The 14,914-nt window shown below is 34.8% G+C and overlaps 4 protein-coding genes across 4 annotated transcripts; 2 read left to right on the top strand and 2 right to left on the bottom strand.

The window, feature by feature from the left end:
* Positions 1 to 265: 265 nt before the first annotated feature.
* PHYBLDRAFT_166089 (hypothetical protein) lies at positions 266 to 1,829 on the top strand (the record flags this gene model as incomplete). Its single annotated transcript, XM_018435362.1, has 5 exons — positions 266 to 517; positions 573 to 693; positions 771 to 824; positions 901 to 954; positions 1,027 to 1,829. 5 exons carry the CDS (start codon positions 266 to 268, stop codon positions 1,827 to 1,829), a joined length of 1,284 nt encoding a protein of 427 aa, XP_018294157.1.
* Positions 1,830 to 4,558: 2,729 nt separating this feature from the next.
* PHYBLDRAFT_88121 (hypothetical protein) lies at positions 4,559 to 6,567 on the bottom strand (the record flags this gene model as incomplete). The annotated part of the gene is made up of 6 exons (XM_018443687.1): positions 4,559 to 4,803; positions 4,905 to 5,043; positions 5,183 to 5,378; positions 5,463 to 6,003; positions 6,123 to 6,263; positions 6,348 to 6,567. Coding segments are annotated over 6 exons (1,482 nt in total), but the record flags the coding sequence as incomplete, so codon positions are not given.
* A 986-nt stretch (positions 6,568 to 7,553) lies between these two features.
* On the bottom strand, positions 7,554 to 9,992 carry PHYBLDRAFT_16163 (hypothetical protein; the record flags this gene model as incomplete). Its single annotated transcript, XM_018434438.1, has 14 exons — positions 7,554 to 7,675; positions 7,779 to 7,842; positions 7,911 to 8,032; positions 8,100 to 8,166; positions 8,366 to 8,445; positions 8,534 to 8,605; positions 8,719 to 8,854; positions 8,968 to 9,002; positions 9,066 to 9,090; positions 9,185 to 9,317; positions 9,397 to 9,449; positions 9,542 to 9,628; positions 9,767 to 9,812; positions 9,889 to 9,992. 14 exons carry the CDS (start codon positions 9,990 to 9,992, stop codon positions 7,554 to 7,556), a joined length of 1,146 nt encoding a protein of 381 aa, XP_018294159.1.
* A 3,204-nt stretch (positions 9,993 to 13,196) lies between these two features.
* PHYBLDRAFT_177191 (hypothetical protein) lies at positions 13,197 to 14,834 on the top strand (the record flags this gene model as incomplete). The annotated part of the gene is made up of 3 exons (XM_018437861.1): positions 13,197 to 13,571; positions 13,697 to 13,923; positions 14,059 to 14,834. Coding segments are annotated over 3 exons (1,378 nt in total), but the record flags the coding sequence as incomplete, so codon positions are not given.
* Between the last annotated feature and the right edge of the window lie 80 nt (positions 14,835 to 14,914).

Genomic DNA, 14,914 nt, shown 5'->3' on the forward strand with positions numbered 1-14,914 from the left:
GCTTTCCAGGCTTTTTATGAAAGTCTCTAAGAGAGCATTGCTTGTTATTGATCAAGAACTTCGCTTGATCAATAGAGACGATGAATTTTGTCATTGCAAAAACAGGTTTGAGTTCGGCTTGCCCTGCAGACACTCGCTGCCAGCTGGAAGGGAGCTCACCCTTGATGATGTTTCTGAAAGATGGATCATAAACCCTGTTCTAAAAGAGACATCTTTCGAAGAAAGTTGTACAGCGCACGTAATTGCCGAGAGGCCAGAAGAGTGGATGCAAGAGATTGTAAAGCTTGAGGCTCTTTTCCGCTCTTGTGAGGGCAGCCAGCAAGTGGCCAACCTCCTTCAAAAGATCAAGAAGGTTACTTCTGAATTCGAAGGCAAAACTGGGCACCCTTCGATTAACTTTCAAGCCCCAGAAAAAATTAAATATCCTGGCAGAAGAAAGGGTGGTGCACGTCCCAAATACCTTCCCAAAGACTTTGGTCGGGCAAACTGGAGGAAGATCAGTGTTTCGTCTGGTCATGTAAGATAAAAAAATATAACATAACAAAGTACTAATATGTATCTTGAAATACTAGGCCGGCCTTAAGGCAATGGTTAGGTTAAGAGCTAGAACAAGAGATGGAAAGCCTGCAGCTACACAAAAAACGAAAAACAACAAAAAACAAAACAAAAGCAAAAAAGAGCCTCTCGACCTAAGTAAGATGCTTTTTTATTTTACATATAATTGAGTTTATGAAAAAGAATCTTGTCATATATTTACATACATTTTTTAGTCGATGCTACCAAAAACAAAATAAAACAAATTAAAAAAGAGCCTCTCGACCCAGGTAATATGTGCTTTTATTTTATAGTGTAATTGAATTCATGAAAAGGAATCTAACCTTATACTAATATGCTTTTTAGTCGATGCCACCAAAAGCAAAACAAAAAAAATAAAACAAGAGCCTCTCGACCCAGGTAATATTCTTTCTCATTTTTCAGTGTAATTGAATCCATAGAAATATCGTTGTATACTTATATGCTCTTTAGTCGATGCCACAAAAGAAATAGGGTTTAAAAGACCCGCTACAGCTCAAGAAGATTACCAATATGCCTATCGCACCTCTGTTGGCAAGAGGGTTAAATTCCAGCCCGGTTTTCCTGTCTCTCATGAGATAGTCGATGACGTTAAGGGTGGGTTTAACCTTACTGCTGATGGATGGTGTGGTTTTCGGGTCCTTGCCCATTTGATCTATAAAGATCAAGAAAAGTTCCCTCTTGTGAAAAGAGATATGCTTGCTACCCTTCCAAAATACAGCAGCATTTACGCCAGCACGTTTGGAACCGATGTCAAGCAATTAGAAGACATTATAAAGCATGGTTCTGATCTCTGCATCACCAACTCCAACTCCAACTCCAACTCCAACCCCAACTCCAACTTCATCCCAGCGTGTTTAGATGCCAGTATGTGGTTTAGCACACCCGACTGTGCTCAACTAGCTGCGGACACCTATAAGCGACCAGTCTGCGTCTACTCAGACAACCCCAACACCCCTTCCGTATCGTCCCTTCCCTTCACGCTTCCCAAAAACATATCAAAACATCAACAACCTCTGATTTTCAATCATGTTAACAATAACCACTGGACAACAGTACACCTCTCCCGCAATGTCTCAAGGAAATGTCCAACCATTCCTGAGTTATTCTTTTTGGGTTGTGTCAGAAACCAGATTCCCGACAACTTTGATACTTACTGGAACAAGTTTAAAGAGTTCAATAAGTATGATCGTAGAAATGCGATGTTCTCTTTTCTTTCCGATCAAGAGGAACATGTTGATTTCACTATAACATAATCTTTTTTTCTTCTTTTTTTTCTTTTATTTTTATTATATTTTTCTTTATACTTCATTAGCTAGACAACTTATTATTTATATACTCATTTACTCTTATATTTTATTAGCTAGACGATCTTTTTTTTTACCTTTATAAATCTTATCAATCTGTTTCTTTGCGTCAACATAAGCTATCTATCACTTGTGGGTTAAATGACTCTCCGCTCTGTTTTTTCATAGAAATCATTTGTGGGAAGTACTTTACCCTACGAGTTACACATATATCCAGCGAATTAAAAAGCATAAATGTCGGGTGGTGTTACACAGATAGAGCCAAACTATCTTCGAATATGTTATATTATGCATTTGCATCTATTTATTTCATCAATTCAAGTCTTGGCTCTCTATAACTTTGGATCCAAGTAGTGTATAGATATATGTATGGGTTCTAGGATTTTTAGTTGAATTGAAAGGGTCGATCATGAGAAAACTAACGTAATATCTCAAAAATTTGCTTTTTTTCAATAAAATAAAATATTGTATTTGCTTGTAGAATCACTTTTTTCTCATTTGTTTTCTATGAAACTTTTACTGGATTCATATGTTATCTGAATATATGTAATTAAAAACTTTTTTTGGTCTTATATGAATATTTTTCATTTTTTTGTATTTTTGATAAAATATCTCATGTACATGTTGTAAGGAAATGATAGAAAGAGTTTTTACAGAATAAATAAAAACATGGATTTTGTAAATATATATTCGCTTAACTTCTATGCAAACTTTCTTAGGCATAAAAGGCTTCATTACCTTTATATCCATTATGAAAGTTTTTGAAAAAAATGCAAATTATATGGATTATAATCTTTTCCACTTAAATCACACAAAATGAAAACATATGATTTATGTCTCAAGTTAAATCGTGAAAATATGACTCATTAGCAGCCACAGGTATGTGATTTGTTGACGGGAGCCAAATAAATTTTATATCTTACAAATACTCGATTTTAGTTACCATTTTTGTATAATAAGTTGATTCTATTTTTGCTTCTTTGCCTTATAATATTATATCATAATTATAGTAAGAAGTAAACTTATTAGTGTTTAACTATTAATTATGACTCTAAGTAGCTGTCACTTTATCTAATATATATTTTTTTTAATGTAAACTACATTTATTCTACAATTATTAGATATACTTTTTAATATATGCAAAATTAATTAATACTATATGTATTCTCAGACATTTTTGCGACTTTGTTTTTCTTTTCTGAAGAAGATTTAGCAGTTTTTATTAGTGTTTATCTTAAATAAGTATTAACAAAAGGTAATGTTTATTACATTAAAGGATATTATAAGCCTAATAAAGTATTTAGTAAAGAAATTTCAAATTTTATAAGGTATTTTTTCAATAGACAAGATATGAAAAGTCGTGACTTTTGGGGGACGACGTTTCCAGGGTAGGGCACGACATTTTCTATTAGGATATAATGTCTTGAAGTAACATGTTAGATAGTTTTTTATTATTCTATATATATATCAGTTAATTTATTACATATAGTATAAAACTTTAAGTATAGAATTATATATATAAAACAATGCTTTTATATTTAGTCAAAGCTATTTTTTTATATGAGAAGATTTTTTATTATCATTTTGCCCAAAAACAGGTCGTGCCTCCTAAAGAAGGAGAGGTATATGCCTGGAGACAGTTTGATGAATGCACAAAGTTTGGGAGCAATTTAGTGAGCTAATACGCATGAGTGGAGAAGGAAAAGACATAATTACATAGAGGAAAGAAGCGTAGAAAAAGCTATTATCCTGCCTTGTATAAAAGTATCTTTATTATGATAAGTATGAATCCTTAGGGACCAGATATAATTATTTGATACCGGACAGCAAGTCACAATTTGTGGTCCGGTAAAATCAAAACAACGTTTCCCATCAAAAAGGTAGTGCCCCATCCTGAAAATGTCGTCCCCCTAATATTAGCGATTTCCTAGAATTAATGGCACGAAATCTGAGAACATAATACAAAGTATACAGAATGACAGTTTGGCACATCATCAATTTCAGGAAAAAAAAAAGGAAGAGAAAGAAAAGACTTTCAAAAGGTTTCATTCAATAATGGAATATTTTGTGGTCTAACTGTTTAGCCATGTTTCTATTCTTGGAATAATGCAGAAATTATTAAATATGCATTTTCGAAGTTTTAAAAAGTATTCCATTTGAGAAATTGGAGCACCTTTGATTTCTCACTCTCCTTCTTCTCCTTTTCTTTCTTTTTTTTTCTTGCACTTCATTTTGTATTTATGTATTTACTTAATTTTTTGTTTTGTTTTGGAGTTATGGGAATAATTCGTGAATTTTTTATAGTGGCATTTATCTCCATGATTCCAAAAGAAAGAAAAAATCCTTGAAGATATATTGAAACTTGAGCTATAATTTCAAATCCTTTTTCTAACCAAAGGGTAAACACAATGGTTTGTCCCAAAGAAAAAACTGCTCTCAGAGTATGGCTGCTTAATAAATTTATTTGGTTGATATATATATATATAGGATCAAGGAACTAAATTATGTATTCATATTTGCTTTGTTTTGTTTTTGCAAAGAGATATATATATATATATATGTATGTATGTATGTGTGTAGTATGTATTTATAAAGTTATAAAAATTAAAATGAAAATTAACATAATAGAATAGGTAGTGCTAAAGTATTTTTCTCTCTCTCTCTTTACAGTCAATTCAAGTATGCGACCATCGGCCCAACAAGAACACACCGAGACTAAAGGCAGCTATCGCAGCAGACACCTCAAACAATGCAGTGACCCCGTACTGATCATATACCATTCCTCCAATGATACATCCCAGACCGTAACCAAGGCCAGAGAACAATGCAGCAAGGATACCTTGGGCCATTGCACGTTGATCAGCAGGGAAAAAGGTATCTACTTCACTGACGGATGTGGACCAAATCATAGCATATGCTAAACCTGTATATATATTTTTTAAAAAAAGTATATAAACATTATTGTAAGCATTGTAAATTTGTATAGTATTTTCATTTTCATTTTAAAATCATCCTGTAACTCACCACTCACGAGCTGCATCGAGAGTGCAATGACTGTCGAGCTGAATTGGTTTGGGCTAAGCCATGTGTAGACAAAGTTACGAAGAATTAAAACAATGTGTGCAAAGCTGATAAGACTTGTCACACTGAAATTGTCAAATAACTATAAATTCAGAATAATAATAATAATAAGAAGAAGAAAATAGAAAGAAAGGGTTATGAGTGAGTTATATAAACTCTTAAAAAATGTAATTTTTTTTTAAAAAGTTTCTCCATCTCTTTATCTATCTTCTTTATATTACCTGTTTAGATATATAGAATGTCGAGACTTCAGCCACTCCACCAATAGGACCTGTCCAGCCGATTAATGCAGATTCCATACCCAGATTGTTGCGCAAATAGAGAAAGAGGAATTGTGCAATCATGGCATACGCAATTCCAAACAAAAGAGTAGTAACCAGGAACGTCCAGACTCTAGGGGATGTCAGGGTTGATTTGCTAGGAGGCATGTTGTCGGGCTGGCCAATAGAGGCAAACGCAGCCAAGGAAGTGTCGACAGTCGGGATCCGAGACAAAACCAACCCGAGAGAAGGCATTCCATCGGTATGTAGCAAGAGCTCGTTTGCCTCTGTTTGGACATCCTGGGCAGCCATGGAAGTAGTGACACGCATCATTTGGTCCATGTTGCGGTCGCCATCTTCGAGATAGATTGTGTTGGTGTGGCTTCCTACACTGTCGTGTCGCGAGAGGTTGGGACCAAAGGCATAGTTTGATGGATGCTGTTCAGGTCTGCTATGGTCAGTAGGGACTTGGCTGAGGGCAGAAAAGAATGAGTTTTGGACTGGGGTGTGATTCTGCTCGACTTGTTCTGGTGGGATGGCATAGTTGGTTGTCCGTGGCTGGTCTTTTAGGAGCGGGCTTTCTTCATTGATTTGCGATAAGGTCGAATCAAGGGTGGAGTCGTTCCCCCCTCCAAATCGAGTGAACAATGCAATGATAATGAAACAGACTACACTCACGCCAAATACATAGAATGCCACATTTATACCCATTGTACTGATCAAGAGCCCAACCAGCAGGATATTGGCACCATTTGAGATGGATCCCCACAGACGTTGACTTCCTGTTCACAAGTCAAGATGAGTGTTTTCAAAAACAACAACAATAGTAATGATGGTATAACACAAAAAAAAGAGAGAAAAGAAAGCGTTTTCTGGCGTCATTCATTCGTTTTGTTCTTACCATATAAGACCTTGTGTTCCCCGAGGATCTTGAGTACAGCACTATCGACTAGTGCACTTACGGGTTGACCAAAGAAAGCAAATATCAATGCAAGCACGGCCGCAAATATCAAACCGGTCGAGGATTCGTCTGTTTTGGTAACTGCAGGATCACAGCTCGGATTGTTTGCACATGTATCCCGCATCAGCCAGTTCGGAAGGAACATGAGAGTCATCACACTTGTACCTCCGATAGCAATCAAGATGGCCATCAAAGGACCATGCCATGAAGGTTTCTTGTCGGCCAGGATTGTCCAGACAGGGCAGGCTACACTCTGGACAAATGGTGCGATGGCCAGGACGACACCGATTTGGTTGGAAGATAGGCGGAGAGATTCATCGTAAAAGAGTGGTAGGTATGGTATAGCAGACCCAAGCACGGCGTACAAGGTAATGTAGAGAAGTTTTGGCAGTATAAAGTACTGGGCCATTACGATTGTCTAGGTATGATATTGATATTAAGAGAAGAGAAGAGAAGAGAAGAGAAGAGAAGAGAGAATGGAATAAAGGAGGAGGAAAAGAGGTTGATTAACGATCGAAGGAATCGATTATTATATGCGAATAAACTTATTGTGCTTGTACTAATCTGGGAAATCTTGAGAGCATTGTCCCGGCCTACGGGGTTAAAATTAAATAAAAATAAATCGTAATCACCATAATCATCAACAACAATAATCAATATATCTATATCTGTACACAAAGAGAGACGCTTGTCTGTGTTGTTATTGTTGGGGAGAAAACAACAACAATAGGAATCTTGTTCTCAAACACCTTTCTAGTTAAAGGAGATGGGGTGGTTGGACCAAGAATTTTTACCCACGTTTATTGCAACTAAGAACTGTCATTTGGTAGGTAATAAAAAGGAAAGGCAAGAAAAAGATGCAAAGGCGGGAATCCTTGGTAAGACAATCCAACTCAAAATCTGTAGTGATCCTTCAATGTTTCATTATAGGATTGATCAAGAAAGATAACCACCAATATATATTATATATATATTATAATATATAATATATAATGCATGTGTGTATAATTTAAAAAAAAAATGTCTGTCTGTGAAGTAATATATTTGATTCTTTTTTTTTGTTGTTGTTGTTGTTGTCTTCTTCTTCTTAGGCAAGACCACTCAATTCTCTTTCCAGTTCATCTACCTCCATGTGTCGCATAGCGTGACTGGTAACAGCAGATGCGGCAATAGAACCAGCTCCACCAGCTGCTGCAGTACCTACAGACTCGTTTCTCTGATGAGAGGCACCACTGGCTCCATTATTAGCAGCTGGTGCTGTTGCAGTTCTGGCCTGTGCTGTTGTTCGCTCGAGTGTCTCGCGATCTTGTGCTGACAAACTAAACAAAATCAAACAAACAAACAAATTAGATAGAAATAGGGAAAATTAACCTATCCAATCAATTGGTCAACTAACCTCTCCTTTCGTCGTAAACCAGCTCCAGTGTTGACAGGTGGTTGCAATGTAGTCTGGTGGGAGGCCTTGAATGACATGACTTCTTGTGCAATCATTCCTATGTTTGACCCAATAAATACACAGATATATATATATATATATATACATAAGCTACCCTTGTAATTTATAACATTATATTATATTTAATCCACAGTACTTACTTCGCATGTCAACAATAGAGTCCACAACTTCAAATGAAAAGTCGAATGTGTGATTGTGTGATGGCTATAATAAATCGCAATTATTACTATCTTAGATTTGTTTTTTTTTTTAAAAAAAAAATATTTATTTACCTCGTCATCTTCATCGTGGTATGCACTCAAGTAAGGATGAGCCAGAGCTTCTTCAACTGTGATACGTCTCGAAGGATCAAACTCCAAAAGTTTGTTTAAGAGATCAATGGCCAGAGCATTTGCTAAATCAACCCCGTTAGAGAAAATAAAATCTATAACTCAATCGTAAATACTAATTAAAGGACTTACCTCTGGGGTAAAGGTTTTGGAAAGGAATTCTCGGCATACGTGGCAGACTGCGGATATAAACTTGAGCCTGTGTGACAAAAGTGTGATATTTGAGTTTGTTCAGTTCAGTTTAGTTCAATTTAATCTGGTCAAATCTAGTCCACTCTAGTCTAGTCAGTGCACCAGCCCCATCTCTCTCTCTCTCTCTCTTTGATTTTGTGTTTCTGTCATGGAGCCTATTTTTTTCTTTTCTCACACCCTCTATCTCTTTTATTATTTTCTTTTACCCTGTCACTTCCAACTCGTCTCAAAGTCTCTTCGTCGGGTGTACCAAGAATACCAAGAATCTGGTTCAACTGATCAACGTCTTTAAAAGAAAATAATAATAATTAATTAATTAATTAATTAATAAATCCAAAATCACCAAGGGATTTAAAATATTTATAGACCCTTACAATCACGCCCTTTAAAAAGAGGTTTTCCTCCGAGCATCTCAGCAAAAATACAGCCAACGGACCACATATCAACTAATAAATAAATAAGTAAGTAAATAGATTATGTAAAGCTATATGTATATATGCATATGTATATTATGTACTTAAAAAAAAATATGCTGTCAAAATAATAAATAAAAACTTACTGGCTTTTGTGTAGTTTTGGAAACTTAACATAATCTCTGGTGCTCGATACCATCTTGTTGCGACATATTCAGTCATAAATCCAGCACTGCTCTCTGGGTTGTCGGAATAGCCGCGTGCAAGGCCAAAATCGCAAATCTAAGAAACATCAATGATCAATATCTAAAATTCTCCCCCTTATTTTTCTTCCCCCTTGTTTTATTTTGCTTTTCTTTTCCTTTCACTACTGCTATTATGTACAAGATATTCACCTTTAGTTCACAATCAGCATTCACCAAGAGATTTCCTTTGTAATTGATATGAGTTTAATATATTGATTTTGATCTTGATCTTGATCTGTTCTTCTTACCTGGCTTCAAGTCTCTGTGCAAGACCTTTATATTATCATCATCATCATAGGTTGTTGTTATTTTTTAAAAATAAATAAATAATTGTAATAAAAAGTGGGTACATGGCTTGGATATTTACATTTGCACTGTGGATATATTTGAGACCTCTGCAGATCTGATAGACAAAGTATTGGAAATGGGCGTCTGTCAAAGGTTGTCCAGAACGAATGATCTGATGCAGGTCAGCTTCCATAAGTTCCTGTACAAGGTACCTATAATAAAGGGTTAACAGGAGTGTTCATTATATGCTCTCTATCTCTCTTTGTATAGACAAATAGGCATTTTACTCACAGTTCATTGAAGTCTTGAAGGTTGACAATGTCCATGTCAATAATAGATGTGATCTTTTGTATGTAGGTGTGGATATATTTAGATACACAGATAATTATAGTAATAAATAAAATAAAAAATAGTATATATTTATAGAGACGCTTACATTTTCATGACCGTTGAAATGTTTGAGAAGTTTGACTTCACGTAAAGCACGTTTGGCAAGAATATTTTTTTCAAAGATACGGCAGACCTTTTTTTTTTTTTTTTGGTTTGTTTGATAAAAATAATAATATTATTATATTTATTAGTTTATTTTATGGCAAGCCTTTTTTTTTTTTTCGTCTTTGTCCTTTTATTAAAGTTATAATTAGCAATCCATAAAACTTACTTTCTTGATGGCAACTTGCTCATCATTACTTGTGTCTTTGGCAGCACTGAAATATTATTTGTATGTATATAAAATCATGTCAAAACTTGTATTTTCTGGTTGTATAAACTATTGTCATTTACCAGACAACACCATAGGCACCTTGGCCCATCTCACGGATGAATTGGTACTTTCGGTCAACGATGAATTGCTGGTTAAGTACCGGGAAAGACTGGTATCCAGGCATTATAGATAGATTGAGTTGTGAGAAGAAAGTGTGAATGTGTATATATATATATATATATATATTTATGTATATATAAAATAAAATAAAATAAAGAGAGGGGAGAAAGAAAGAGAAAGAGAGCGAAAGAGCGAAAAGAGAGAGAGAGAGTCGTGGAATGAAAAAGGGCGGAAACAAAGGCACAAAGAATTGGGTCAGAAATCACGTCAGGAACGACCAGATAAGTTTTTGCGGGTGGACCCACCCCGCCTTATGAGAAAATAATATATAAATATATAAAATAACACAATAAAAAGGAACTCCTCCCACTTCCTTTTTTTTATATATCTTTAACATATGCTTTGGCTTATGACGTTTCCGCAAAGCCACGAAAGAGAGAGAGAGGGAAAGGGAGAGTAGAAGGGTAGAAATTGAAAGCTAAATACACCACACTCACTATAGTCAATCAAGTCAACCAAGCAAAACAGCTCTTAACAACATCTTTTATGACGTAGACAAGTACCATCACATCCATCACATCAGTGTGGGACGAATTATGCATCGGAGCAAGGCACTCTTTAAGAATACTAAAGGGCTCTATTTATTACTACAGCCAAAAAGTTTATGTTTTATATGTTATGTTATATGATGTGATGTGATGTGACATTCCACAGTATCAAGTAATATTGAAACCATTTACTAACACAGACTATATGCATAATTTGAAACATCCAGTCTATTTTTTATTTTATTTCACATTTCTTTTTTTTTTTTACTCTCTTGTTTCAATTTCATTAATTCTATCAAAAAAAAAAAGGTGTGATATGGAAAAAAATAAAATATATATAAAAGGTGTGTTACTAAAATTAAAAAAAAAAAAAAAAAGATATAGACATTTCTTTATATAGTAATTTAATCTGAGTTTTTATTCTGAGTAGTATAAAAAAAAAAAAGAATATAGCCAAAATAGGCATGATTCGGGTAAGACTATGTTACCCAATCAAAAAGACAGAAAAAAGTATTATCACTGTAGAAAAAAATCTACGATTATTTGAAACAACCTGCCTATTTTGGAGAAAAATGTCAGAAACAGCCATGCCTGTTATTAATGTTTTTTTTAATGCAAACTTGTTTTTTATTTTGTAAAATCTTTCTCTTTCTCTTTCTTCTCACTATTATTATTATTAACAAGACTTTGACGTTTTATAAAGTACTAACTAACTGATTTATAATAAATAACTTGGTCCTTAGTCCGAAGATTGATCTTCGGCTACAAATTTTCATCTTCGGACACGAGGTTTACATTATGCCTATATCAAGTATTTTGTGCAACATAAATCTGAAACACTTCCTTTTGGGGTAGGGCCTAAAGTCAATCTTCGGCTGAAATTAACTGAAAATAATTACATTTTCAGATACATGATTATCTGTCAAAAGGATCCATTATTTTTATTATCATTATTATAAAGAAGACAGAGGATATGCAGTAATGCTAAATCTCTATATTCTAAGCTCTTTTTTATTCAAAATATTCCACCAAAGGGAGATACAAACATCCAAAAAACCACCAAGAAAAAGATGCGTATTGAACTGAATTCCCCATCTTATTTTCTCGTATATCATGTCTTCTATTCCTCTCAAAACAGCTTATATACTCGTTGGGTCCATTCCAAAAATAAGAGACATGCCAAAAAGGCGTTTGGGAGAACTGTATTGATACATCAACATGGCAAAGCCAAAGATGTTGCTGACTCTTATTTTTGAAATATGTCAGGTTGATTCCAGGCCAAGTACCATGGTAATACTTTTAATCTCTGGCATAGAAAATCTGAAAAGTTCCATGGATTGAGCTTCGTTGAGTAAGTATAACTCAAGTCTGCTATACGCTATGTTATGGTTCCTTCTTCGCGTCTCGGTCGAAGCATGATTTTCAGCTTGTTCCTGAAGCTCTCAATGTCTGTTACGAACTACTATGCGAAGGTAGATTTCTAAAGACATTTGATAAAAGTTTTATAAGACTTTTTGAACAGTTAAAAGAGTATCAGAACAAAGTTCATATAAAAAATCTTGCAATACATATATACTCTATCGTTATTGTGGCCTTTATAAAGCAGGTACTTTTGAAGAATATAAGGTCGACTGGATTTTAATTAGCAATTATATTACAACTGCAATTTTCGGCTTCAGGACCAAGTTATCTGATAAGCACACATACACATGTTTGATAGATATAATGCTATATATATGTATAACTCTTGTGATGTTAAACAAACCCTCCTTTTTTATTTTTGACTAAATTTATATCTAGTAGTTTGTAAAGACACTGATTTTACAATTTAAATTAGACTCTAACTGGACTTATCATTTGATATAAAATCATTATAGTCTTCTTCTTTACATATTTGTTCTATCTTTTTTCTAATATCCTTGTAGTATTCTTTGTTAGAGGCAGCGTTATAAGGATGAAAAGGCTAAAGAAGAGCAATATTCTATTCCTTTTGCTAATAATAAAGTCAAAAATAAAAATATTTTGCTATAAAAAATCTAAATTTGTTGGACCAATTATAAGAAAAATAAAATATCTAAAAAGATATAGCTCTACTATATTTAGATTATTTGATTGGATTAGATAAAAAATAATTTGAAATTTAACGAATTGTATTATTCAAATTTGTTATAAAAAGGGAAATATGTACCTAAAAATGGTATAATTTTGCTATTTTAAAAGATTTTATTGGATTAAATAAAAAGTAATTTGAACTCTCATAAATAGTATTCGCTGTAAATACTTTTAATTTACTAAAATCCAAAATTCTATTGGTAAATTTTATAACCCCGTAATCGTAGGAATTATATGGATTCGTATATGATATACGGGACCGTATATTTCCTACGATTACGGGGTTATAAAATCTGCCATTTACTACAGTGGTATTATAAATTTTAATTTTTTTTTTTAAATTTTTTTTTATTTATTTATTTTTTTTCTAGTCAAAAAAAAAAAAAAAAAATTCCTCCTTGTAAAGTAGCTGTGGTTCGAACACAGGTCGCACTTCTTTTTCTTCTTCTTTTTCTTCTTCTTCTTACATTAATTATTTTTATTATTATTATTATTATTATTTCTCATTCATTGTATGATATCTATAGAGTAGCATCGACTACAAACAAAACAAAAAAGTACTTGAAGTTTTATTGCATATATCCATCATAATACATAGAAACTCTCATCATGGACGAACTCAACGTGTGCACTCAAGGTGAAAATTACTCGGCCCAACAAGGTTCCTTCGAAGGACCAGAGAAACTACTCGAAATCTGGTTTTCACCAGCATCCGAAAGCTTGCGAGACCACCAGAACCTCAAAAAAGCTTCTTCTTCATCATCACTCTCTTCCTCCTCCTCCTCCTCTTCTTCTTCGTCCTCTTCACCCTCACCATCCTCTTCTACACAAGATCTATCAGAATCACATCCACCTAGCCCAAAAGACTCTCTCACAGGTCTACGCACCGTTTCTCGTGCAGTCTGGGATGATATGCTGGCCATTGTAAAGTGTACAGTCCTAAATGTTATCACAAGCACCGATGTAGATGCCTATCTTTTGAGGTAAACAGAACAAACGACCAAATCAACCGAAAAAAAGTAAATGTAAAAACTCAAGCAGGATCAATTACTCAATTATTATTATTTTCACTTTTCTTGCTGTTGTTGGAACATCTTGGTATTATTAGTGAATCATCCATGTTTGTCTATCCCCACAAGATCATCATCAAGACCTGCGGCACAACCACCTTGCTATTGGCACTTGATCGCTTACTGGAAATTGCTCATGAAACCTGTGGCTTTGAAAAAGTCTGGCGTGTGTTCTATTCTCGTAAAGCATTCATGTTCCCTGAGCGTCAAAGTGGTCCACATAGATCTTGGGATAACGAGGTTGATTTTCTTGATCGTTATTTCGGTATGCAATACAATATATATAATTATGCTTTGAGTTTATTTTTTTGCTTTAAAAGACAAGAACAAACAAACAAATCCAAACCCAAATCCAAATTATCGATGTCTAATATACATACATATATATATATTTCATTAGACAATGGATCGGCGTACAAGATCGGCAAGATTGAAAGTGACAGCTGGTTCCTGTACATTACCAAGCCAGCAGACGATGTACTTCATCACCCTCAACCACGCACACATCCACATGCTCACCTACAAGCCGCCGCTCACGAACAGGATTACATGAGTGGGGCATCGACACCATGCGCATCAGACAGCGAAGATCTATCTCCGTTTGGTAACCAAGGTCATCCTTCTTACCCTGACCAAACTGTCGAGATTCTTATGACACGCCTCGGAAAAGAGAAGATGAAGAAATTCTACCACGATTCTGAAAAGACAGAACCTGGAACGGTCGGTGGACGGTGGGTTGACGCTGAGACTGGAATCGGGGCGCTTTATCCCGACGCGCTGCTGGATTCTTTTCTGTTTGAGCCCTGTGGCTACTCATCCAATGGACTGGCTGGCACACGCTACTTCACTATCCACGTTACACCTGAAGACAACTGCTCGTACGCCTCATTTGAGACTAACATTCCGGTTGAAAACTCGCACAGCGAACGCGGAAAACAGGCAGGCGTGACTCCAATTGAAGCCTTGGTGAGCCAGGTGGTCAAGGTGTTTGATCCCCAGAGTTTCACTGTCACATTCTTTACATCTCACCACAAGGAGCATCACAGCCACAGCCACATGGTACGATCAATGGTTCATGTCAAGGGCTACAAGCGAACCGATCGTACATTGTATGAATTTGATGGATATGACTTGGTCTATGGCCACTACACAAAGCAAGAATTTGATCTTTTATAATAAATAATTAAATAATTAAATAAATAAAATATTATATTATATAATTGTAATATAATAAAATAGAATATATAAAAGGATAA

This window comes from Phycomyces blakesleeanus (assembly GCF_001638985.1).
Source record: "Phycomyces blakesleeanus NRRL 1555(-) unplaced genomic scaffold PHYBLscaffold_6, whole genome shotgun sequence".
Classification (NCBI taxonomy): Eukaryota; Fungi; Mucoromycota; class Mucoromycetes; order Mucorales; family Phycomycetaceae; genus Phycomyces; species Phycomyces blakesleeanus.